Source organism: Coffea arabica, chromosome 9e (assembly GCF_036785885.1).
Source record: "Coffea arabica cultivar ET-39 chromosome 9e, Coffea Arabica ET-39 HiFi, whole genome shotgun sequence".
Lineage (NCBI taxonomy): Eukaryota > Viridiplantae > Streptophyta > Magnoliopsida > Gentianales > Rubiaceae > Coffea > Coffea arabica.
The window spans coordinates 19,689,529-19,717,002 of record NC_092327.1 but is presented as its reverse complement, the minus strand read 5'-3'; the positions used below and the strand labels follow the sequence as shown (position 1 = coordinate 19,717,002).

The 27,474-nt window shown below is 35.2% G+C and overlaps 1 protein-coding gene and 1 long non-coding RNA gene across 2 annotated transcripts; one reads left to right on the top strand and one right to left on the bottom strand.

The window, feature by feature from the left end:
• Positions 1 to 278: 278 nt before the first annotated feature.
• Positions 279 to 677, top strand: LOC140014753 (uncharacterized). Its single transcript, XR_011821418.1, has 2 exons — positions 279 to 359; positions 490 to 677. It is a non-coding gene; the product is annotated as an uncharacterized lncRNA (long non-coding RNA).
• A 16,263-nt stretch (positions 678 to 16,940) lies between these two features.
• On the bottom strand, positions 16,941 to 27,145 carry LOC140014620 (uncharacterized). Its single transcript, XM_072065693.1, has 4 exons — positions 27,058 to 27,145; positions 18,424 to 21,574; positions 17,313 to 18,021; positions 16,941 to 17,141 (listed from the first exon to the last, which is right to left on the bottom strand). Exons 1-4 carry the CDS (start codon positions 27,143 to 27,145, stop codon positions 16,941 to 16,943), a joined length of 4,149 nt encoding a protein of 1,382 aa, XP_071921794.1.
• Positions 27,146 to 27,474: the final 329 nt, after the last annotated feature.

Genomic DNA, 27,474 nt, shown 5'->3' with positions numbered 1-27,474 from the left:
GCCTGTGAGTCTGCTCAGACGGAATCCTCTCTCAAGTCGCATCCTTACCCCTAAAAAAATCAGCAGCAAAATTGCAAGTTATAACTTATAACCACAAAAAAAAATAAAAAAGAAAGACTAAATCAAAAACCAATTCTAAAATTTAAAAAATATAAAGAAAAAAAAAAGAAACAAGAAAAGAAAGATGTTGAGCAAGCATCAGATGCTGAGAAATGTACAACACTACTTTTTAGTACACATAACACAAACACACCATAAAGTAGCCAGTAGTGTTGGTTGTACTCCTAGAGTACTGGCACCATCCACCTCTATAATTCATCATCTGCTAAGAAGAAAAGCTACAGAAGTACTGATGAAAAGTCTGCATCTCTTTTTCATATAGGCTGTATACATACATACATATTACAGATTACTGACCTTTGATCTGTATGTGGTTGTGGCTAATAGCTTGTTCTATCTCAGATTTTGCTGTGTTTGTTTTTGTTCTAGGTTGATGAGGAAAAGGCAATATGGAAGAAGGTGTAATCGCTATTAATTTGCTGTCAAGTCCTGATATGTGAGGAAAGTGCTTTACTGCTAATTGCTGCAGGCGTATCTAAAACTTGGCTATGGCTAATGAGCCTGAAAATGTGGAAATTGCACACTGAATGAAATGAAGATGAGAGATAAATCCCAAAGGCATAAATGGTCAATAAACTAGTATCACTAAAGTAGTTGTAATAAAATACAAATAAATTTGAAACATTTATTTTGACTGGTCTGTTTAATATTGAATGGTAGAGTAATAAAATATGTTTTCAATCTTGGTTGTCTCTTGAGAAGATGCAAATCATGCAATTAGACGACAAAATACAAATCTACTACAGTTGGATCTGTGACTTGTGATCTCATTGAAGGGCTTATTCTTGGCAGATCCAGGGCTAGCTCCTAAAATGTACCAAAAAGAAAAACAAAATGAGCAATTAGAGGGTGGTAGAAACTACAAGTCAAGAACAAATCTCCATACATGTTCAGATATCATTGATCAGGCTTTAAGATTTCTTTCGTACATCTTTTCTTTGCTGTAACGAATTAACTGACATTAGCACGTAAATTATGCAAGAGAAGTTCAGGTTTCTTGAAAACCCATCATCTGTCCTGTCCAAACTTGCTTCTAAAGAAGTGAAATGGGACCAAAAAGTACTACTGCCATTGACTATAGCTGAAGACTGAAAAGCTGAAGAAAATGAGATATCGTAAATGGCTGGCAAGATAGGCGAAGAAGAAGAAGAAGAAGAAGCAGAAGAAGGGGAGGTCAATAGAAAAGTTATGAAGTTCAAAAGGAAAAAATAAAATAAAATAAATTTCTACTGCATTTGTGTTGATCTGTTGCCCGAAATTCCAGTGGTCTTGTTTCCTTGCTTCTTAACTGAGCAAACCCCAAAGCCAACAAAAAGATCCTAAAATTCCCTCACCACCTTGCAAAACCGAAAATCAATGCATTTGTTAGTGACAATTGCACCCTAAAATATATGATCGAACATAATGGACATAATCAATAAACAAATTATGTAGATTCTAAAACATGAAAATGCGACTACTATTTTATCATTTGCATTCTTAAAAATTAAAATATTTTTATATATTTTTATCTTAGTATTTACATTTATTGTTTGTGTCTATTGTATTAATATATGCATTTTATGGTGTAATTGTCCATGTGGAAGCGTAACATATCAAAACTATCACTAACAAAAACTCAATTTTGACATTTACAAAACTTCATTTTCCTATTTTTTTTTTAATGTACAATGCTTGTTTTGAGGGTGTTTTTTAAGCAAGAAAGAAGTGAAATTTAAGGAGTTGAGAGGAGGGAAGGGGATTGAAACCAAGGCTAAATGCTGAACTCTCAATTTTAACTATTAAATTAAGGCTTTTTTGGCCATTGTTTTTTCTTTATTTACTTGTTTGTTTAGTGTTATTATTATTATTATGTTTAGTGTTATTATTATTATTATTATTATTATTTGGATGTTAAGGTTGATTAGGAGTGGTGATTAAGAAAGAATTGAAGCGGTAAGGTGAGCGGCAGGATGGGGCGTGACTCGAGGAGGACCCGAAGCTCAAAAAGCGCTGCCCGAAGGATTAAGGTAAGGTCATATCTGGATTTGGGCAGCTCACCGGGCTTATCGGGAAAGCACAGACACTGCGCCGTTCGTCTCTTCTACATCCTTTTGTATTTGTACACTTTACGTTTCTTGGCCTCTTTAGCTAGGGGATCGGAATAAAAGCTTTTGTTTGATTGATTACTCTTCTCTTTTTAATATTTTTCTTTTTTCTTCATTTACTTAACGTATCCCATCAAATGCATAAAGAAAGGGGAAGAAATTGAGAGAGAGAGAGAGAGGAAAAAATGATAGTGCATCAATATTTGTTGGATACCTTGGTTCGTATCCTTTGAAATGAGGAAAGAAGTAAAAATAAATAAATAAATATAGTATTAGTAAAAACTCATACTACAATCTTCTTATCCAAAAATAACTATTATGTTATTTCATTTACTTTGGAATTATTATCACAAGTGGATAAATCAAGTATAAGATTTGAATTCTTGAACTCTAATACCAAGTGTAGAGTCACATAATTTAGAAACTATCAAACCATTAAGAGTCCGTTTGATTCGTGGGATGACACAGGATTAGAGTAATCACCGTGTCATTCCATGTTTGGTTACATTTTACACATTAGATAACATATCCCAACTAAGTGAATTAATTCTCTATTCATTGAATAAAATAATCCCATGAGAGAGGTGATATTAGTCATCCCGAGATGACTAAAAGATGTGATGATGAAATTTTAGATTAATTTATCTTTACAAATAATATAAATTTATACTTTCATAATTATATAACCTTACTCTTATATGATAATACAATATAAATGGACTAATTTGCCCTACTAATTAATTTAAAATTTTTTACTAATTTGCCCCTACTACCAACGTAACAATATTTGGACTAATTTGTCTTTACGAATGATACAAATTCATACTGAATATTACACAACCATACTCTCACATAATAATATGATAATAAACAAACTAATTTGCCCCTACTAATTATATTAAAATTTTTGACCAATTTGCCGCTATTCATTATTTTAAATTTTTGACAAATTTATCCCTATTAATTAATCAAAATTTTTTGATTAATTTGCCCCTACTTACATCATAATAAACGGACTCTATTGTCACTGGACTAAATTGCCCTCACAAACCTTATTTTCTCAACTGAATTCTATATAAATAGATAACATTATCAATTGGGCTTTGCAAACAGGGGTTTCAATAAGTTCAAACTTAGCCAAAAGAAAATTTTTCTATATTGGCTTGAGTTTGGCTCATTTAAAACTCTTAAATGGGTTGGATTTTGTTCTATTTAACTCTAATTAAGCCAAAACTCAGCCCACTATTGAATTGAATTGCAAATTTAGATTAAAAAAGTTAGGTTAAAACCAATTTTTAAGGGGCTGAATGGGCTAAGTATGAGTGAATGCAAATTTTTATATATCAAACCCTTGATTTACTTTATAATTCTAAAGTTTAAAATTACTTTATTTTAATACAAGTTATAAATTATTAAATTATTTTACTAAAATGATCCTACAAATTAAGGGGTAATTTAGTCATTATAATAGTAATTCTATCTCATCCAATCTCTAACCAAACACAGGATATGATTATTTCCTAATATATCCTAGACAACCTAAAACCAACTAAACACTAGATAACTTGGATTATTAATTTGAGAATGACTCAACCCAAGATTAATAATCTGAAAATGAGTCAACCCATTTCATCCAATTCATGAGCCAAATGAACCTTAAAAATTTAAGCAATGAGAATATTTGATGCACGGATATCTGTTGAAGAAGAATAATAATCCCCACTTTCAATGAAAGAATATGAACATTTTAAAAATGACTGAATGCAATTTTAATTTTTCTCAACTCAATATAAAAACAGAAGTATCCAACAAATAACCTATAAATTTTGGTGAATAAGAAAAAACACAAATAGAAATTATCAAATTAATACACAAAACCTAAAACAACTAATATGAAATAAATTATATTTAATAAAAGTGACTAAGCAACTTAATAACAAACAAAAAGTAAAATAGAAATTAACAAAACTTTGAATCTAACTTGAATTCCAAAATTTAACTTCTAAACTCTTCCAGATGCCTTAACGTTTGAGGGGAAAAAGATCATGGGTGCATCATTGTAACTCAAATCTGGCCAAAAGATTTCCAAATTTGGGGTGTGATAAGTTAGGTGTATATCTTTTAGTTTAGATATAACCCTAATTAGAATCAAGTCACCCGATTTAAATGAATACGACGTGAAAAAGATTATACTAACAAAATTTGAGAGTGACGGGTTAGCCAAATATATATATATATATATCTATATGTATCTGTATGTATATGTGTGTATGTATATATGTATGTATATGTATATATATAGACACACACACAACTAAAAAGAAAGCAAACTGAATTAAAGTCAGGTCAAATTTTGATCTGACAAGTTACACAAATTTGTGATACATCTGTAGTCAATTATGCTTTGATAGACAATTTGCTTCAAAGGGACAGTACAAGTATAACAATCTCAGCAAAGACAATGGCTATAAATTTTTTTTTTCAACAGCGCAAAGAAACACACGTATCCAGAATCTAAGATAATCCCACAAGTTTATCCAAAAAGCATGCTGACTTCTGGGTAAACTCACGGACCTTAAATCCTACACACACACCTCTCATAACTGATGTGGGAACAAGGACGAAGGGAAAGGGAACGCAGGGAAGCTTAAGAGCCTTGAAGAAGAAAATGGCTATAATTGAAAAAGAAAATCACAATCTACAACTAAAAACGAGGAGAACTATTGTTATAAATGTAAAAAATGTTGATTTACAAGCTAAATATATGGTAATGGATGGTACTATGAAAAGATCAAATGTTCCGCATTCCATCTTTTTTCCTTTAATTTTTAATTTTGTCCAATTGCATTTTTAGACATGAGAGATCCCATAATTACAAGTAGATCATTTTGCAGGAGGTAGATAATTTTTACGTTCCTTGTAGTGCATAGAACGTAACAGTTACTTCTCCTGTGTACTTGTTGTAGCCAGAACACTTAGTGGCACAAATGTTTTTGAAATAAAAAACATATTAACAATAGAACTATCAAATTTGGAGGTTGAAGTACAAAGAAAGTGTTTATATAGTTAAGGCTTGCACGAGGACGACACCCATACACCTAAATAAACGCATGCACATATATTTTAAAATTTTCATATTCTTTTAACAATTATAGTTTTATCACTCGAGATTAGAGAAGAATATGTGCATCCTCAAGTGTCCTCAATCGTTGTGTTATTTAGTTTAAAAGTGCAAATTCATAAAAGCGTAAAAACTTTTGCTTTTGAAAATTTGGAAAGTGCAGTTATGGTTTGATTTTTGTAGTTTGATTGTTGAAATATAACGGTGAAAAATTGAGTAAAACATTTAAAGAAGTACTCCTAGCTATGAACTTATTTATTTATGCTAACCAATAAATATGACATTTTAATAACAAAAAATGACGTTTTCATAAATTTTTTATAATGGAGGTCAGGCCTATGTCCCTTTCCAAGTTTATATTTATTATGGCTTTCAATTTAGAATTGGCATTCCTCCCTATTATACGGGGATTTACTAATTAAGGTAAAAAAAATTAACATTTTGGACCAAATACTAAGCAAAAAAGCATAAAAAGAGAGGGGCATGGGGCTGTAAAGCTTACATAAATAGGGCAAACACAGATAAGATAGTTGAGTTTGTACATATTAGGAGTAAAAGTAGAGGATTGGTTCCAAGAATGATGAAAAGGAGAGCACTAAACTAAAGTGCTGTTAAATTAGAGGGCTTTCATTCTTCTCTCCACCACCCAAATGTCAAGTTGAGAACTCATTCTTCCAACTAATCACAAACTTTAATAGAAAAAGGAAAGTGGATTTGTTTCCATATATTCAATCAACTTTGCAAAAGTGAGGATTTGAAGGCAATCGATCTACTTTGTTATGCTTAATTCTAAATAAATGTCATCCGTACGAGTCATTATGTGTCTCATTACCTCCAACCAGTTTATCTAAGCAGAAATATTATAATATTTTTTTTGGTTGGAACAAAGTATTAATAATTGATAATTGGCCACTTGCATATGGTGCTGGGCCATTTGGTTGCAGCAGAAACTCCCACTACGTGCCCATCATCCACTTCAGCCAGTAAACAAAATGTCAAAATCAGCGTGTCTCACTTCGGTTCGTTAATAATACTTTGCCCCCCGGGCTATAGGTTAATCCTACTTAGTCCCCCTAAACCGAAACAATATACACTTTGCCCCTCATGACCAGTTAAATGTTAACTTTGAGTATGTTGTCCCAAAAAAAAAAATGATGTAACAATTAAATTATGGCTTTCTAGCAATTAATGGGCCAAAGTACCCCTGACTTATTAATCAATTTTTTTGTGGTTAATTGCAATTTGACCTCCTATGTTTTAGGATAAATCACACTTGCTAGCATGAATAATTAAAAGAGATTCTTACATATTCATGAATATTTGTTTTTATCAAATTAATGCATCTAAGTGTTTAGGAACCATATTAATTTTAGAATCAATTATTAAATTTTTATATGAATAAAACCTAAAACTATATGTCTATATTTAACTAAATACCAAAGATACAGAAACATATTTTATCCCTAAAAATTGATTGATCTAAGGGTATACGTACTAACATTAAGAAAGAGGAGAAAGAAGTGGCACCTTATCAACAATCGAAGAAGCAATCACCACTACAGCATATATTGATCCCAAACTCCTTCTTGCATGAGGTCCCTCACCTTATGATCTGCCACTGCAGTCATAGATTTATAAAGAGGTTCCAGTCCAACTCAATTATCAAACAAGAAATGAGAAGAACCATTTTTCAAAAGCTACTAAATAGACCCCTCTACTCCATATGAATTATGCCTAGAGTGAACTCTATTTCCTAGTGTGGGGAACACTCATACGTTAACACAATAGATAATTTCAGAAACTTGTCTAAGGTTACTGATAGTTTAACTGTTCTCCCTTGAAATTTCAAAATATCACTAACCTTCCTTAAACTAATGTTCTTGTAATAAATCAGCCCAATTAAAAAAATTCAACAATGAAAAAATGATTTTAAGAGTGGGAAGAATATTTCATTCTAAAAGTGCCCTCAACTTATTACTTGTTAGTTGACTTGGAATCAAAAGCGAATATCAAATAAAAATCGAAATAAAGACCAAAGCTAAGTAGTGTAAATGTTGCTGAGGGAAATTGCAATACTAGCATGAGTAAGTAGGATTCAATACTACTTTCCATCAAACTGCATCAAATAGCAAAATCAAAGAATTGGAGAGGAAATTTTATTAATTTCAAATCAAGATTTGCATGTAGAATTATTTAATTCTTAGTATTGGAATTTGGAAGATTTTGAACAAAAATTAGACTGTACAAATTGTGGAGTCTTCAAGAAGAAACACCACAATAGGTTGCCAATCATAAAAAATATAAAATATACTAAAGTATGTCACGTTTTTTAATTATTCTTTTCACTTGTGGGATCCATTGTTTCACATGATTAAAGAGAAATTTCTATCATTTGCAATAAAAAGAAAAAAATAACAACTCTTAGGCAATGTTTAGATTATTAGAAAGGAAATGAATTTAGTGGATTATGTATGCAAACAATCTTAAAATGTTAACAATTATCATAAAAAATTTTAGTATTCAAGATTTCCAAATTTTTTTACATTCCAAATTATGGTTAATTTAGTTTAAAAGGCCTCAATTAATGTTTCTCTCCATATAACTACATAAAAATCTCTCAAGTTGTAAGGATAATGAAGTCATTTGTCTATCATGAGGTAAACATTGAGTTTCAAATGATTGATAAGAGAGGTAACTGATATTTTCAAAACTTTAGAGGAGTATAATAAAGCTGGTAGAAACCTCAAGAGAGGTTTTTGAAATTATCCCTTAAGACAATATGTAACGACTCAACCTGACCCTATTAAAATTTTGCGGCCGCTGTCTGATTCTCACTAGGGCTAAAAAAACTAGAACCATAAAGTTTACACTTTTTTAAAAATTCTAAATCCTCATTAAAATGACACAATTGAACTTGATGAGTTAATGCCCAATGAGTCTCTTTGTTTATGCAAATGACATTCAATAAAAATATTAATAAGCCATGATAGAGATTCAAAATTTATGTATCAAATATTTTTCAAAGTTATCAAATGAATATTTTCACAAGATTAAATATCGAGGAGTAAAATATTTACAAATTGCACACAATGATCAATCAGATGGATTTTACCAAAACTTGATTGATGTAGCTGATTCAAACGAAAATTCATACAACTTCATAGATTGCACACGCAACTTAGTACCTCCATATCACACCAAAATTTGCCTACACAGCAGCCAAAAATAGAATGGGATACCTAGAATATATCCAAAAAATTCAACCATACCACATAAGATCAAACCTCTTGATCTTGCTGGACACAGATCATGGTTACTTATTACTTATCATCAGCCCAATGCTTTCCTGATTTCCATAAGTCAACACATGAAGGGCCTAAAAACTCCTTGGCATAACCGAATTCACATCCTCTCCGAAAGTTTATTTGCGGATTCACAGAACATATGCAATATAAAGTAGTATACACAAATCATATGAACAACTTTCGGATCCACAAGCCAGTTCACAAAATCGTATTTTTATAAATCTTCAAAAATTTAAATTCAAAATGTTTGCACAATAATCCATGAGGTATGGAAAATCAATAGTTTAAAATCACAAAAATCTCTTTTATATATTGCAAGATTTGAGATTTCACTAAACAAGTGTTTCCAATTTTGAAACATATTTTGGTAGATATAGTACATGAGTTTCAAATAACTTTTTTAGAGGAGCACTCACAATTTTTAAGCTGTTTTGAGTTTTTAAACTCCAAACGCTTTTGATCTACGTTTACTTACTCCATTCCACATACAAGGAAATAAACATTGAATATCCAACCGTTTTCACCTATAATAAATTCTTCTGGAATCTGGCTAATATATTTAATCCAAATTGGCCTAAGACAATCTTAAGAAAAGGGGCCTAAGAAAACTTGCTAATCAAAATCAATTACCTAAGAGTTAACCCCTCATTGTGCAACTTTCGTTGTAGCTGCATCAAGTATTTTTTCCCCTTATATTCTAATAAAAAATAACCAACGATTATTGGTGGGTGTCAAACCAGCAAAAATAAAATTCCTACTCTTAAGTCACGAATTAAGTCCACTATGGTACTGGAGCAGGGACTTAGGCTGTGCAATGGGTTACTAGCTTCACCCTGGTGCCAGAGTTTGTTTGATCCGATATATCAAAGTATCTTAATTACGTGAAAGATAAAATTCGAATATAGCAGTGAGCAGGGTCGAATCCACAGGGACTTGGGAATTTATTTTGAATAAATGTAACATTAAATAAAAATGGGGGGATTGATATGAAACTACCTAATTTAATTGCTCAAATTAAAAATAAGACAATCGCAGATAAAATAAATAACAATAAATATAAAGTAAGTTAACGGAAGGAAAATCTCTAGTCAAAGGTATAATCTCCACTAATGGTTCGAATCATTGATCACAGCTGCAGAGATAAAATCTTTCATTTACAAATAAACTGGTTATGGTTGTCAACAAGTTCTGACAACCTGCCTAACCTTCCTGATTCGATAACCACAACAAGCTCTGTGGTTATTGCCCTAGCCAATTAAGCAGTCCTAAACACGCTCTTAGGATTTAACCTATTGACAGCATTAATCATTAGACTGGCCACCAATTATAACCAACAAACACACACGCTCGGTTTATTTAGGCTATATCATATATTTCCGCAACAACAATTCAAAAGTTTCTACTACAATTGAATCATGTCACTTGCCACATGCACTAAAATTACCCAACAATTACGGATTGAGCACTCTTAGATGGCTGTTAATTACTCACACAATTAAACAGTGATCAAGTATTTAATTGCAAGAAATAATCATATGCATAAGTGAACAGGAAATATATAAATACTTGCAAATTAAAGAACGTAGGCAAATCAATTCGATCTCACAGTTTTGTCGAACCAAAGCTTCGATTTAACCTCTGACTAGATGAAGAAATTAGCCACTCCTCATAGTTGAATTGCAGCCAAAAGTACTACTCGAGTTCTTAATTGAAAAAGGAAAATAAATTGGGAAAAGGAAGGAAAAACGGAACGGAACAGAATGGCCTGCGTTGATTTTCAGAGTCTTCTCCCCTGCCGTTTTCTCCTTTTTCTTTTTTCTAATCCCCTTCAGTTGAACCAGAGGTTTTGTTTTACCTAGTGTCCCCCCAGGGCTTCTTTAGCGTTTCTTTCTTTTTTTTCCAAAAATGGGCCTCGTGTGCAATGGAAGCTCAATGGGATGCGGGCTTTCTACTGCATCAGTTGTACTGTTCTTTGCTGTAAACTAACCAAATGCAAAAGCCCAAAACGCTTGCTAACTTGATGCAGTAACAATCATCAACACCCTATCATCCCTAATGTAGCGGTTTTCAAGTATCAACTAAGAAACTTGTATCAAGATTTTCTTAATGGAATTTCCTCAATTAGGCTTCAATTTCTCCTTTTCTGCCTCAATTGACTTGAAGTTCCTAGAAATCACACAAAAATTCAAATATAAGTAGAATCTAGCAAATTATCACAACATTTGGTCAAAATAAAAGGGAAAATATTAACAAATAAACTGCCTAATATGCGCATTAACAAATTCCCCCACACCAAGACAATGCTTGCCCTCAAGCATTCACTACCCAAAAATCACAGTCAAGATCACAAATACTTGAATAGCTCCTGTCGCGCCCCACTTTTTGAGTGTGTGGTGAAATGTGTGGAATATGTATGTGAATGTGTGTGAAAATGAAAATAAAAGGCCGTGGCACTTGAAAATGCGACGATTTGGCCAAACAAAGTTCAAAAAGGGTTTTTTGAATGAAAAATGGAGTCGCCACTTGGTATAGAGTTAGGGTGTACCAAGTCACCCAAAAAGTGATTTTTGGAAAGAAAAGTAAACAAACCCTTTTTAAAAAACTTTTAGATCTACGTAACCAAAGAAAGGGATCAGGGGTCACATTTGATAGGGGAGAAGGCAAAGGCAAAGCCTAAGGCACTCCCTTACCCTAGTCAAAGCTAGTTGCGTGACTTAGCCCCTCTTTTCCTAATTTCTTCTACCCAAAATATGCGTTGCATGTTGGATGTGACTAATGGATATGAAAAGGAAACGCAATCCTAAATCTAAAATGTCTCTTACAAGGCTTTTTGGTCCCAACCACATGATTTGTGGTGGCCAATAAGGAAAGTCCTCATAGAGGTCGCGAATGATGCAAATGAAGACTCAAATATGAGTGCAAGTGTGAAAATGTAAGAAAACGTGCATGTGTGCGAATGTAAGACAAGTGCATGTGTGCAAATTGGGAAAAATAAAGGTGTTTGTGAGCAAATTGATGAAAATATAATAGTATATACATATAAGTGCAATTGGGTGCAATTGGGTGCAATTTGTGAGGTAGAAAAACAAGTGACAAGAAGAAAAATGTGTAAACATGGCATTTGTATTGAAAAGGGTATAAGTAGTGAGAAAATGTGGATAAGAGGGTGAGGGAGTGACATGATGAGAATGAAAGTGTATGAACCTATAAGAATGCATCAGGTCGGGTACGGGAATGACTCCTAACTTCATGACTTTAATTTTCCCTTTGATTAGAAGGAAGAACTAGCGTGCTAAGGCTATTTTGTAGCCACACTCGCTCGTTTCCCTTATCTAAAGGGGACTCATAAGCAAATGTACCCTATAACTAGCATGCAGATGCAAAAACCTAAAATGAAAGGGAAAGGGTTGGAGGGGCATGCTAAATGCTAAAAAACTAAGAAAAATGCATGAAATGTAGTGAAACATGCGAGTATGAACTAGCGAGGGGAATCCTTAAGGGTCTAGCGTTGGACTAGCCCATATCTATGATTTCCCACTAGCGTTGGACTAGTGGAAAACGGGACAATGAGCCACAACTAGCGTTGGACTAGTGTGGTGACGTGCATTCATCCATTTCATTCATCTATGACTATAGAAAGCAAGTAGTCATGCCAATCACCTATAAACACGTAGCACATAACACTTAGCATGCTCGACTAAATGCAAGAGTCTAATAAAGCAAATTAACATGTAGCAACAAAAGCAAACAATCAATCTAGTGAACCTATCACATTTTTGCTAACTAAAATAAAAAAGGGGAAGGGGAAAATGGACAAAAATGCTCTCCAAGCCCTATCTATTACAAGCCAAGAGGTGTACACATACCCCATAAATAAATAAAAGAACAACTTAACAAAAAGCAAAAGTAAATGAAATAAATGAAAGGAATTAAGGAAAAGCAAGGAAAGCAAAGTAGACATGCAATTTTCACTTAGCACATTGGATCACATAGGGTCAGATAAGGTCAAAATAAGGGATAGAGTGTACCTCCCTTGCAATGGTGATCAAATGAAGGAAAAATGGCTTCAAAACAATAAAAAGGTCAAGGTACCACTTTAATTAAGAAAAATTAAAAGAAATGTGCAAAACAAAGCTCACTTGATCATAAAGCCCCTAAAGTCACGAATTAAATGCAATTAAACAAACTATGGTAATTAATTAAAGCAAACAAGCAATGAAGTTGCAAAAATCAAATCTGCGAAGGATCAAATTGATGAAATTATTCAATTGATTGGGTCATAGTGAAACAAAGGGGAACTTGGGGGGTCAAAGTGCAATTTTTGTGAACTTTTTCATGCAACCCATGCAAACCTACGAAACATATGCTTCTGCAATACCAACCTGTTACCATTTCAATTCAAACAAGGAAAACTTTGATTCAAAACTTGTCATCTAGACTTCAAAATTTAACTTAAGCAACAAAACACATATATTCCACATCCTAATTCAAACAAAATTTAAAAGAAACAATTATGCAAGTCTTGAAGAAATGTTCAAACAGTCCAAAAACAGTCAACAAGCAAAAAACATGTTTGCTGCAACTTTGCAGCTCATCTTAACACAAAGGAAAGATTGCAAACTAACCCAGCATTTAGTTACCAAAATTACATACATCTTCCAACATCATTAACCAAAGGTAGCTGAGTACTCCCTTCATCCCATCCGATAGAATCCAATCAATGGGAACAAGAAACATGCACTCACACAAGAAAAATGCAGCAAGAATTTCTGCAATTGAGACTCTCGGCAATCAAAAGAAAAAAAAAAGCCTGTTAATACTTCACTTTACTACAATTAAACGCGAGCTATCAGCATTGCTGCAACATTTTTAGTTGCTCAAATTGATGCTAATACCTTTAACTAGAAACAACGAAAAAACAAAATGACTCAAAACATGCCATGACTTATTTATACACATGAATCTGGGACAAAGGGGAGCGGGAAGGTTCAACAAGGTCTCTGAACATGAAAATGCAGCAAAGCAACACAATCTAAATGCCCTGAATATTCGTCAAAACCTGAACTCTAGCCCTTCAAGATATCAGACCCAAAACAGAAAAAAAAACAAACCAAAAAAAACAAACTTCAGCAGCTCGAGAGAAAAAGGAAGCTGTTCGCACAGCTGCAACATGATCAAGGGTAACTCTCGGCTACTCTAAGCTTCAATGTAATGAACTAAAAGGGACTTAATACAACTCCTAACTCACTCCAGCACAAAAACTTGGGACGAAGGGGAGAGGGAAGATTAAATACAGCAGTGCAACATGAAATGCAGCAGGGAAAATGGAACGGAATCATCCAATCCCAACTGAAGTTCGGCAGTATAAAGGCGTATGAACATCTGCCAACTTTAAACCTAAAACTTCAAGAAAACAGCCTAAGACCCAAATCATGTGAACAAACAAGATACTAAGAACGACACTTGCAACTCACGAACCACACTCATTCAGTTTCACAAGGGAAAGAAAGCACGAAAGCTAACAGCTTTTTGGTTCCTAAGTTTGCAACAAGAAGATTCTAACACAGCTTTGATAGCAAACAAGTTCATGGCATCCTCAGTCAAGCGACAAACAAAAACAAGAACGACAAACAGGTCACAACTTCGACGACTAAAGAAAGAGAAGGATGATTTACAGTCCTCGTCCTCAAGCATCGACAACACTTAGGAAAGGAAGAAAATTTTGTCAAACTAAGATTGAAAAGGATCCATGACTACCTGAAAGCACCTAGGCTGCTAAACGAAACAGTAGAGGCTCCTGGAAATCGCACGGCTCTGGCAATTTAAATCCACGAACTGGGTTGCAAGAGACTCCAGCGCTGATGCAGGCGATGCCAACCGAAGATCCTTCCTTTTCCTTTTCTGATTTCCAGCCGAAGCCCTCCTCCCAGCTCTCTCTCTCGTTCTCTCTTTTCTAGCTACTCCCTCAAAACTGCCTTTTTTCTAGCCGTCCCACCTCCATCAGCCATTCCCCAGCCGTCACCAAAAGCTCTCTCCCCAGAACCCTCGTAGCTCTTTTTTCCTCTACTGCCGTCAACTCTCAAAAACTCTCTCCATTTTTGTTTTTTGCTTCCCTTTTGCTAGGCAGCCGTCCTCTGGCCTCTCTCTCGGTCGCTCTCTTTTGCCGTTTTCTTTCCTTTACTCGCTCCTTCTCTCCCTACCGTCAGTCCCTCTCAGCCGTTGTTACCCAAAACCTCCCCTTTTCTCTGTTAAACCCCAGCTCCTTCTATCTCTCTCGCTCTTTCTCTCTAGCCACGGAACTCTCCTCTCTGTTTTCCAGCCGTGAACAACCCCAGCCCGTTGCCCCCTAGCTCTCGCTCAACCAGCCGTCATTTCTTCCTCTCTGGTTTTTCTTTTCTTAGTCGTCCCAGAACCTCTCTACCTCTGCCTCTTGCCCGCTACTCCTTTTTATATCTCTAAAGACATCTAAACCTACATCTTATGGTGCTGGTTTTTCTGCATTTATGGTCATTATCCGGAGCCTTTGGATGATGGATTTGGGATAAGAATTAGAGGATGATTTGTCTGTCGTACTGAGGGGCTCTAACGGAAAAGAAAAATGCGAGCCAAGGGGTGTAAATGGAATCCATATTGCCGCTGCAAAATTTCCTGTACTCGTGTGCATATTTGTGCTTGAAATGAGATACGGAGAGATGGCTAGGATCCTATGCAACTTAAGGTGTATGAGCTTGTTTCCTCTTTTTTTTTTTTTTTTTTTTAATACCAATGAATTTAAGTCAAAAACAACTAAAGCATATTTTTTGAATGCTTTTCTTTTCTTTTCAAGAAATTGTATGTTAAAACTTAAAAATAAAAATAATAAAATAAAAAACTAAAAAACTAAAAACTAAAAAGTGAATAAAACTAACACGACAAATAAAAATAATTAAAAATAGTAAATGAAATTATTCTAAAAATTTGGTGTCTACAGCTCCATAAACTTGCACAAGTGTCACATCTTCTCAACAATTTCACCAAAATGAGGATGTTAAAAACTTGACAAACCTCACATGGATAGCAGTGTATACACTCAACCACTCAAAATATGGAAAGGATGTTTATATCACTCAAATCAACAACATAGAATGATTTTACCATATGCTTGCTAATATATCAAATCTCCACCACTTTAATGAACTTGATACAAAAATCAAAGGGTCTTTTATTAAGGATGTAATGGGGCTTGGGTTAAATGTTAGACAAAATGGACCTTTAGGCTAATAATATCAAAAGAAATACCAATAGCTCATTGCATGAAATGAATCGCCCTTTTTTTTTTCAATCCCCTAACTCCAAGGCACATCAACAATCGAAGCCAACTCTACATAAGAACCTTCACACAGGCATCAACCCAACTTTCTCAACACTACTACAAGGACACTTCCATATTTTTTTTGTTTTTTTTGTTTTCTTTTTTTGTTTTTTTTTGTTTTTTTTTGTTTTTTTTTGTTTTTTTTTTGTTTTTTTTGTTTTTTTTGTTTTTTTTGTTTTTGTCTTTTTGTTTTTGTTTTTGTTTTTTTTTTTGTGCAGCAAAACATAACTAAACTTGAAAGATAAACACAACTGCCAAATCCTTGTAGCAATACTTGATAATTTTCACGCAATAAAACTCAGGCATCCTTTTGACTCAAGGTTCAATAATAAAGTTCAAATAAAAAGGCTTAGGGTGCAAATTTGGGTATCAGACAAAGAAACAGTCAAGGCTCAGATTGGTTAACTAGGTGAAATATGATCAAGGTAGGCTTTTAGAAAGTCAAAAGGGGTTAAACCTAATTGCCCTTCTCATATTAATGCCTCAAATTCAAACATGGTCTCGACATGCATAACAAAACAAGTTCTAGAATATCAAATCATGTGTGATATCACTCATTCAAAGCAAATAGAGCAATTATAAATGTAATGCTCATTAGACCCAAAAGCTCACAAAAAAAATGAAAATATGTCAAATTTTTAAACACCCTTCATTTGAATCAATAGTCAAGAAAACACATTACTTGCACTAGCAATAGAATACCATTCACACTTCCATCTTGACTGAATCAATACGAATCTCAAAAAGTCTTGAAAAATCAGAAACTAGACGAATTAACTCAAAAACTGACCAAAAATACTTAAAATTTTTTCTCTTTTTCATTTTTTTTGAAAGAAAACCAAACTAGAAATTAAAATCAACATGATCTCCCTCCCCCACACCTAAACATTGCCTTGTCCTCAAGGAAAAAATAAAAATAAAGTGTAGAAAGAAAGAAATACTCCCCTGAAGAAATACTAAGTTTCCGGTGGAAAAGGAGGTTGGAAACGAAGGTGCTCGAAATAAGCTGCCAGGTTCTGACCCATGCGGGACAAACGTCGATCCATCTGTTGGCTCTGCTCCGTACGAGGACCGACTGCTCGGAGATTCTGCTGATGGTTGAAGGTTCGCTGCTGATCTCGGCGAGGGCCAACAGCTGCTGCTTTATTTGATCCTACCTATCACAAAGAAATTATATCACGTAAATCACTTTTAACAAATCAACAAACACAATCAAACTACTAAAAACAATAACTCTTGGGTTGCCTCCCACGCAGCGCCTTTCTTTAATGTCTTTGGCTAGACAAAATAATGCTTCAATCAGAGAGTTCAGGCACTGCAAGGGTCACCTCCTCAATATTATTAACTTCAAATCCTTCATAAAAAGGTTTGAGACGATGACCATTAACCTTAAAAATCTTGTCAGTGTGAAGACTTTGAATTTGTACTGCACCATGAGGAAACACATTAGTCACAATAAAAGGTCCAATCCAACGAGAACGCAATTTACCAGGAAAAAGTTTAAGTCTAGAGTGAAAAAGAAGTACTTTTTGACCAATACAAAAAATTTTCCTCGAAATTGTTTTATCATGAAATGCTTTTGTCTTTTCCTTGTAAATGCTAGAACTCTCATATGCATCATTTCGGATTTCCTCCAACTCTTGCAATTGCAACTTCCTGTGTTCTCCAGCTTCATCCATCCGCATATTGTAATTTTTAACTGCCCAATATGCCCTATGTTCCAATTCCACAGGTAGATGACAAGGTTTGCCAAAAATTAATCGGTAAGGAGACATACCTATGGGGGTCTTAAAAGCTGTACGGTAAGCCCAAAGTGCTTCATCTAAGCGCAAACTCCAATCCTTTCTATTGGGATTCACCGTCTTTTCAAGTATCGACTTGATTTCTTTATTGGAGATTTCTGCTTGACCACTAGTCTGCGGATGATAGGACGTAGAAACCCGGTGAGTGACGCCATATTTCTTCAACAATGCTTCTATTACTCGATTGCAGAAGTGTGTCCCTCGGTCACTGATAATTGCTCTTGGCGTGCCATACCTGACAAAAATATGAGATTTAATAAAATCAACTACAACCTTAGCATTGTCAGTCCTAGTTGCCTTAGGCTCTATCCACTTTGAGACATAATCAACTGCAAGTAATATATACATATTACCAAAAGAGGAAGGAAATGGACCCATAAAATCTATACCCCATACATCGAAAATTTCACAAACCAGTATGGGAGTAAGAGGCATTTGATCTCTATGGCTTAAATTACCTGTCTTTTGACAATTTGCACATGATTTACAAACTAAGTATGCATCACTAAACAAAGTTGGCCAAAATAAACCACACTCTAAAACCTTTCTTGCAGTTCGCTTAGGGCCAAAATGTCCACCACACGCATATGAGTGACAAAAAGATAAAATTGATGGAACCTCTTCTTCAGACACACACCTGCGAATAATTTGGTCAGAACAATATTTCCACAAGTATGGTTCATCCCACACATAATATTTAACATCACTTTTAATTTTTTCCTTTTGAGCTCTAGACAAATCATTAGGTAGCATTCTAGTAACAAGATAATTCACTAAATCAGCATACCAGGGAGTTGTCTTTTGAACTACAAAAAGATGCTCATCTGGAAAATTATCCTTCAAGGGAGCAGGTCCTTCACTATTGATCAAACGACTGAGGTGATCAGCAACCATATTTTCAGCACCCCTTTTGTCTTTAATTTCCAGATCAAATTCTTGGAGTAGGAGAATCCACCTTATAAGTCGTGGTTTGGCCTCTTTCTTGTTGAGCAAATATTTCAAAGCTGCATGGTCAGAATAAATAATGACTTTAGTGCCAAGTAAATAAGAACGGAATTTTTCTAAAGCAAAAACAATAGCTAAAAGCTCCTTTTCCGTAGTCGAATAATTGCATTGGGCACCATCCAAGGTCCTCGAGGCATAATAAATGACATAAGAAGCTCTGCCCTCTTTCTGGCAGAGTACTGCACCAACAGCAAAATTGCCGGCATCACACATTATCTCGAAAGGAAGACTCCAGTTTGGTGGTCGAACCACTGGTGCTGAAGTCAATGATCCTTTGAGCATGTCAAATGCACTCTTGCAATTATCATCAAAATGAAATACCACATCCTTTTGAAGTAATTTGCATAGAGGATGGGATATCTTTGAAAAATCTTTGATGAAACGCCTATAAAAACCTGCATGGCCAAGAAAAGAGCGAACTTCCCACACACTTGCGGGGTAAGGTAAACATTTGATAATTTCTACCTTAGTCTTATCTACCTCAATTCCTTTAGCAGATACCACATGGCCTAAAATTATGCATTGGTCTACCATAAAATGGCATTTCTCATAATTTAAGACAAGATTAGTCTCAATGCACCTTTTAAGAATTTTTGTGAGGTTAATTAAACATTCATCAAAAGAATTACCATAGACAGTAAAATCATCCATAAACACTTCTATGATATTCTCCACATAATCAGAAAATATACTAACCATACACCTTTGGAATGTAGCAGGGGCATTACAAAGACCAAAAGGCATTCGTCTATAGGCAAATGTACCAAAAGGGTAAGTAAATGTGGTTTTCTCTTGATCTTCAGGCGCCACTGGAATTTGTAGAAAACCTGAAAAACCATCAAGACAACGATAATGAGATTTTCCTGCCAACCTTTCCAATATCTGATCAATAAAAGGCAATGGAAAATGATCTTTACGAGTTAATGCATTTAATTTTCTAAAATCAGTACAAACTCTCCACCCATTTTGAACTCGAGTGGGCACTAACTCACCTTTAGGATTTTCAATAACAGTAATTTCTGTCTTTTTAGGAACTACTTGAACAGGACTTACCCACTTACTATCCGAAATGGGATAGATTATACCTGTGTCAAGAAGTTTTAAAACTTCTTTCTTCACTACCTCCATCATTGGTGGGTTCAATATCCTTTGAGCCTCTCTCGAAGGCTTAGCACCATCTTCTAACAAGATGCGATGCATGCAAGTGGCTGGACTTAATCCTTTTATGTCAGCCACTGTCCATCCTATTGCCTCCTTGTGGTCCTTCAACACCCGAATTAGTTTTTCTTCCTCTAAAGCAGTCAATTTACTAGAAATTATTACTGGGAGTGTATCTCCATCTCCCAAGAATGCATACTTTAAATTATACGGTAACTGCTTTAATTCCACATTCGGGGCTTGCACAATAGATGGCAAAAGCTGTGAATGAGACAAAGGTAATTCCAAGTAAGACACATTGGAAAATTCTGGACAAAGAGAATTCAATTCAAAAATAACTTCCTGCAATTCAAAAGGAAAAACAAACTTCCCTTTTATCTTTTGCAAATTTTCCTGACAGAGACCAGTAGAAATAGCAACCTTCAACGCATCGTCATTATTAAATTCAAAATTTTGCTGCGCCAAAGAATCAATTACATCTATAACAAAAACTGAATGAGATTCACCAGGATATTTCATGGCATCATAAATACTAAATTTAATAACATCACCATCAAATTCCATAGTCAATGTGCCAGTGAAAACATCAATTTTTGTTCTAGCAGTTTTCAAAAATGGTCTCCCTAACAGTATTGGAGATGAATTAGAATTATCATCCTCCATATCAAGCACATAAAAATCTGCAGGAAAAATCAAATTATCAATTTGCACTAAAATATCCTCCAAAACTCCATCAGGATAGGCATTTGATCGATCAGCCAATTGAATTATTACGCCCGTCTCTTTTAAAGGCCCAACGTTCATCAAATTATAAATAGAACGAGGCATAACATTTATCGAAGCACCCAAATCCAACATAGCTTTTTCAATTTTAATATTGCCTATTTTGCAAGGGACAGTAAACATACCCGGGTCCTTGCATTTAGGAGGCAATTTTTTCTGCAGAACTGCCGAGACATTTTCTCCCATATGCACTTTCTCGTTTCCTTTCAACTTTTTCTTACCAGTGCATAACTCCTTCAAAAATTTAGCATATCTAGGAATTTGCTTAATTGCATCTAAAAGAGGGATATTTACCTCAACTTTTCGAAAAGTGTCCAAAATCTCCTGTTCTTGCTCTTGCTTTTTGGACTTTGCCAGTCGACTAGGAAATGGAGGCGGAGGTGTAACCACTTGTGTTGATTTTTCTCCAAAATCTGGTTGTTCCAAGGCCCTAGGTTGAGACACATTCCCCTCTTTTTCGAGCTCTTCCTCAATTGCTTGTTCAGAAATTCTCTTGCTCGGCTCAGGCAACTCTTTGCCACTTCTTAATGTGACGGCACTGGCATTTTGCTTGGGGTTGACAATTGTCTGTGAGGGTAGCTTTCCAGATAATTGGGACTCTAATCTATTGACTGTGGAAGCTAACTGGCTCATTTGATTCTCCAAATTATGAATGCTAGTTTTCGTCTCCTGTTGAAATTGTTGAGTGTTAGTAGCCAAAGATTTCACAATATCCTCAAGTGACATACCTGATTTAGGAGCAGGTTGTTGCTGTGAAAGTTGAGGTCTAGGTTGATATTGTGGCTGTTGTGGAAATCCTGGTGGCCTTGCTGCATAACTAAAATTAGGATGATCCCTCCATCCTGGATTATAGGTGTTTGCATAGGGATCATACTGTGACGCCCCCACTTCTCCCTAAGGCGCACCAAAGGGTATCCGCGGAACGCCTGCCTAACTCTCGCTAGGACTCAAGCAATAAACGTTCAACCTTAAAGCGATACTAGATACCAAAATCAAATTAGTACGAATACATATAGTGCGGAAACGTTCATGCTTAACAATATCCATCCATTACCCAACCTGTCAGCATATGGCTCTGATGCCAACTGTGACAGTTCTCATGGTTACATCACAAGGTACCTATCAGCTTGCCACCCGCACGTCGTGCGTTCATAATACAACTTAAATTTCAAAATATACATCACAGATATCCGAATGATACATTAAACTTCCAAGGTACAATCATAAAGGGGTCAAGCCAAAATACACCTAAAACCCTAAAACAAAATATATCCAAAAGGAGATTTCTCCGCGTAAACTCCATTTCCAGTCCTGTTAAGGAAAACAAATCTACAGGGTGAGCAAAACGCTCGTGAGGCCAAGGACACACATGCAAGCACATTGTTCAAATAGCAATCTCAACTTTATTAAATAAAACCGTGATATTTCAATAAAGTACCATTTGAGCAGGAAAAATAATCAGAAACAATTCAAGGATATAGTAGCTCTCAGGAGCTAAGTTCCACTCGCTCTGCCGATGTCATTCGTATACCTTCCCGCATTGACCCTCCTGTCAACCGGGTCGGTATTTCCATTTCCGTAGATCACCACTTACTTCCCTCCGTCCACCGTACACCCCAAGGGCCCACAAGTCTTTTGTAAGGCGATACTGCACGAGTATGCCAAGCAAGACCTCTAATTAGGTCGAGCTTATAATCTCATGGCTCGCCCAAGTTCCCGACCAAGCCCATTGCCGGCTCGAGTCCAAGGTCGGCCTATGAGTTTGGGCGTCCCCCATTCATTTGAAAGTCGAGGAGGTTCACTCCAACGACATATGTAACCATTACATAGCATTGCATTTCATTCATTCATTCAATACATTTCATTTGAAAGTCGAGGAGGTTCACTCCAACGACATATGTAACCATTACATAGCATTGCATTTCATTCATTCATTCAATACATTTCATTCATTCATTTGAAATCAGAACGGATGCGATAAAGTACACACCCGCCCTTATTTTTAAAATCTCTAATAATTACCACAATTAAGCAAGTATCAAAGATTCACACACTTGACACTCACCGAGCAATTTAATAAAGATTATTCGCTGGAGGTTCAAGTGTCCACGGTGAGATCCTCTTGAAGGTCTCCTTGTGCGCCTGGCATTTAATAGTGGATAATTACTCAAGTATCTCAATTATCAAGTAAGATTGTACATTAGTACGATCTAAGGAATATTTCACAAAAATGAACCAAAAATTACTCGTAAATCGAGGTTCAACTTGCGTTTTATGAAGTATAATATTAGTTGAGTTTTTATCATGAAAATCGTGGGCAAAACGTTTAGATAATATCAAAAGAGTAAAGAGTTCTTGAAAAACTCTATTTCTTTGAAATTGGAAAATTTTCAGCTTTATTATGAATCTTTGAAAAATCGTAACTCACTCGGTACAAGTCGAAAATTGGAAAACTTTATACCGTTGGAAACCTCTTAGAAAGTACTATAAGTTCCTAGAAGATGCTTTTCCATGAATCGAAGTGGAAAGTGTTCAAAAATGGGCTTGAAGGTGCAGACTTGGTTTCAAGGCAGCATTAAGTTGGATTTCGGCCAACTTTGAAAATTCGGCACGATTCACACGTTGCAAACCGGCCTCTGAAATTTGCAGCTCAATTAGTGTTGCAAGTGAGGTGTATAACAAAACAAGCGGATCAAGAATCGGAGTTTCGAGCACCGAGATACGGTAGCTCAAAGTTGAGCAAATTCAAGACTGGATGAGAATTTTCCAGATTTGAACCTCTAACTTTAGTAATTTAATTGGGTATCGAAACGAACTTGAATTGGTACCAAAATTGGCAGTATTTCAATACTATATGGAAAGTATCTCTCTATCGAATTTCGGGGAAAAATACCTTCGGCAAGGTAGTTAATTAGCCAACCAAAGTTCAAGAAAAATCCTAAGGCAATCTGCCTTTGACTTTCATTTTCCAAATTTCCAATTGTTTAACCAAGAAAGTTATCCAACCATGGTTCATTTGTGAAATGAGGGTCTAAGATACATCCATGATACCTTTGGTAAGTGTTTAATATCAAGAACATCAACTAACAAGTTCACTCCAAGATTTTGTTCCAAACCAGTCCAAACATTAGGTTTTTTTCCAAAACAGAGCAGTCCACTTGTTTCAGTCACAACTCAGTCAATATAGCTCGAAATCGAGCATGGCTTACGCCGTTGGAAAATAAATTCATAGAGTTAAAATATCACAGAAGAAATCGTTTCCAAATTCGGCACCCATCTGGTTCAAAATCGGGCATCAAGTTGCTGCCTGAACACTTCATTCCAGATGAACAGAGCAACAGGACAGCGAACTTAAAACATTTGGTTCGGCTTGCTCACAAAGAATCAGAACGTACATTATATACCAAATTAAAGCTAGGAATGTCTAGTTTCACATGCCACCGACGGCACATGATTTCGACATCCGAGGACAGAGTTATAGCCGAAATACCACAGCTGGTCTGAGCCATACGGGAACAGTTTCCAGATTTGCTAGTTTCGAACAAAAATTTCATTTGCCCAACCAAACCTCATTATTTTTCAATGAAATTTTCCACACCTCTAATACATCATATAGGCATCCAATTCAAGCCATTAGTTCATTAAAAACTGGCCTTAAAATGGTCGAACATGGCAGGGGCAAAATCGGAAGTTTTTGCTTCTTACACCCAATGAAGTTTCTACTAATTACCCACCACTAATGCATCATTATAACCACTAAACCAACAATATAATCACCATCACTCATCAAATCAGCAACAACAACCCAAGTGTGGGAATTCAAAGAGCCCACAATCACATTTTTACACCATACACAAGCTAACCAAATGCATGCATGAACTTAACAAGGTAAGATAGCTTCCAAACTTCAAGTTTTCAAGAGTGGATCATCACTTACTTTGGGTTGGTGTTCAAGCAGAAATTTCGGCCCTCTAATGCACCAGAAAAACCGTGATTTCCAGCCCTTGTTTGCAGCTCAAAATGATCCTCAAGTGTCAAGCTAGGTGTGGTGCAAGTTTGGTTAAATTTGGAGATGATTTGGGGTGGTTTTGAGTGAGATTAGTGAGCAGAAATTTTGTTGCAAATGAGTTAGAGAGAGGAGGGAGTTTGGTCGGCTGTGAGGAGAGAGAAAATGGAGGGAAATCTGACTTCCTTTAGCTTCCAAGAGAAGGTGAAATAAGTGGTGGTAATTCACCCAAAAGTCAACTCTCATTAGGGGCCGTTTGGTGCGATTACGGCTCGATTTTCTCGCGCGTTGGGTTCACTAGTGCACTAAACCTCCAAGGCATATATATTCATGTAAATATTATTCACTCTTAATTGTCCCGAAATAAGGGTCTAAAGTCCCTCAATTGAAGTCGCGCGCGTGAAAACGCGTACCGTCAAATTTAACGTTATAACGCGAAACTTCCGAGAAATTCTTATAACGATTGCACTACTAACTATCACTTGAGTATTTATTCATAATATTACCTATTTTAGGACCGTAGTACAAGTCTCCAATATTCCAAGTTCATTGTGCTCCTACGCGGTTAAAATCTCCAAGCACTATTCACTATTTTTACTAAACGCGCTCTAGGAAATTAATTTTCGAAACGAATCATTTTAAAAATATAACGAAGTTATATTACCATGTATTTAGGTCTAATAAGACTAGAAAATATTCCTTGGAAATAAAATCCAATTAAATAATTTATTAAGCCATAAATTAGGTTTAAATAAAATAATAGTTTTTACGAGTCCTCACATGAGTCGAGTATTAACTCCTTAAATCTCCAATAAATTTGTATCCATGCGTCTTTTGGAAAACTATCCACGCGTGAGTAGTATATGCTCACTTAGAACTTATTTACCTTTAATTCTCGATTAACTTTTCTTAATCTGCTATTGTCCGTTCTTAATTTCCCCAGGATAATCATACTCTCGAATATAATATCACCTCGAAACACTTGTGTTCACTATCTCGCACTTAAACAATCCTTCCGAAAATTGAAGTTGTTAACGGGACATTTTAAAAACACAATGAAGACATTATTCCATACGAATGGATTTAAAATGGTCGTAATAAATTATTTGGGGAAAACAGGTGGATAAATACTTAATGAAACCATTAATATTCGATAAAATAAGAAATTTTTCGGGTCTTCACATCCTCCCCTCCTTAACAGAATTTCGTCCTCGAAATTCACACCTGAGAAAATATCATTCTCTTCATGGTTAAACCTATCAGATCGATCACCAGCTTACGTTTTTTTTTTTCTAACTTATACTTGACAATTTCCATTCATTCGACTAGCAATCAAACCTTGATATATATATATATATATATATATATATTTTTTTTTTATATAGGCGTTTTAACTTCCTAGAGGCATATACAATCACCTTTTCATGTTTTATTAATATACATTCTAAACCATCCTTTGAGTCATCTGTAAAAAGCACAAAATTACCCCCTACACATGTACACCAATTAACATTCTTCATCTCAAGATTTTTCCTTACATTTAGAACCTCAAATGGTTTGCCAAGTCTTGCACTCTTACAAAAATCCTTGATTAACCAAAGGTAGTATTCGACTAACTCCGAGAATCCCAAATTTCAATATGCTTTTCTGGTCGTTTCCTCTTATACAATCTTTCATTTTAGCTGAGTCAATAATAATTCCTTCCTTAGATACTGTATAACGTAGAAAGATTATTTCTTCCAATCGAACTCACAGTTATTGAACTTAACAAAAGTTGGCGTTCTCTCGAGGTTCGTAAAATTACCATCAAGTGTCTTTCATGACCTTCTCAACACTTGAGTATATCGATATATCATCAATAAATGCCTCCACCGATTTGTCCAAGTACGATTTAACTCCGATACCTTGGGTCCATAAATACTTCTAGTGCATCTGTCAACTCGAAGGGTGTACCAAAAATTTTAGAGTGTCCATGTCTTAATTTGAAAGCGGTATTAACCACATTAGTTCCTAGGGTTCCCAAATGGGTAATATCTCTTCTTTAAATCCAACTTAAATAGGATCACGGCTCCTTACAAATTATCGAATTCTTATCCATGTAAGAGAAATGGTAGTTGTTCTTAATGGTCACATCGCTCCAGGCTCCATAATCTATAAATACATAGCTTCTAGCCTTCATTCCAACTATAATATCTAGTCCTTAATCATTAGGCACATTGAATCCATTAATTATTTCCTTTTACTAACTCAATCCACCGATTTTAATATCTCAAATTGGCATTTCAAACATTGAATTCCATTTCAACACTAAGTCCTCACTTCGATCCCGATCTCTAGTCACTATCAAGACCTCAGGTGGTCTATATTCTTCAAGCAAAATCTCGATCACATCCAATACTATTCGCATCTTATTATAATTCTAAGGGCGTGGGGTAGGATTTAAACATACGTGTAAGTCATAAAAACAATTAAAAGCGAAGTAAGTTTTCATGAGTCATAAAGATCATAATAATTACATCCAGTTGGAAGAGGTTTATGAACTCCTCTCAAAAGGAAAGGAGAATGACAGGATTGTAGCAAAACATGTCAAGTTGCCAGGATACAAAACAACAAAAGATTTTTTTTTTTTTTTTTTTTTTAAAGATCACAACCTCCAAAGGTGCTAGCCCAGTCTAGGGTAGAACTACCACCTCTATTCCTCGAGTGAAGTCAAACCATCTCAATCTGTGAAACCTT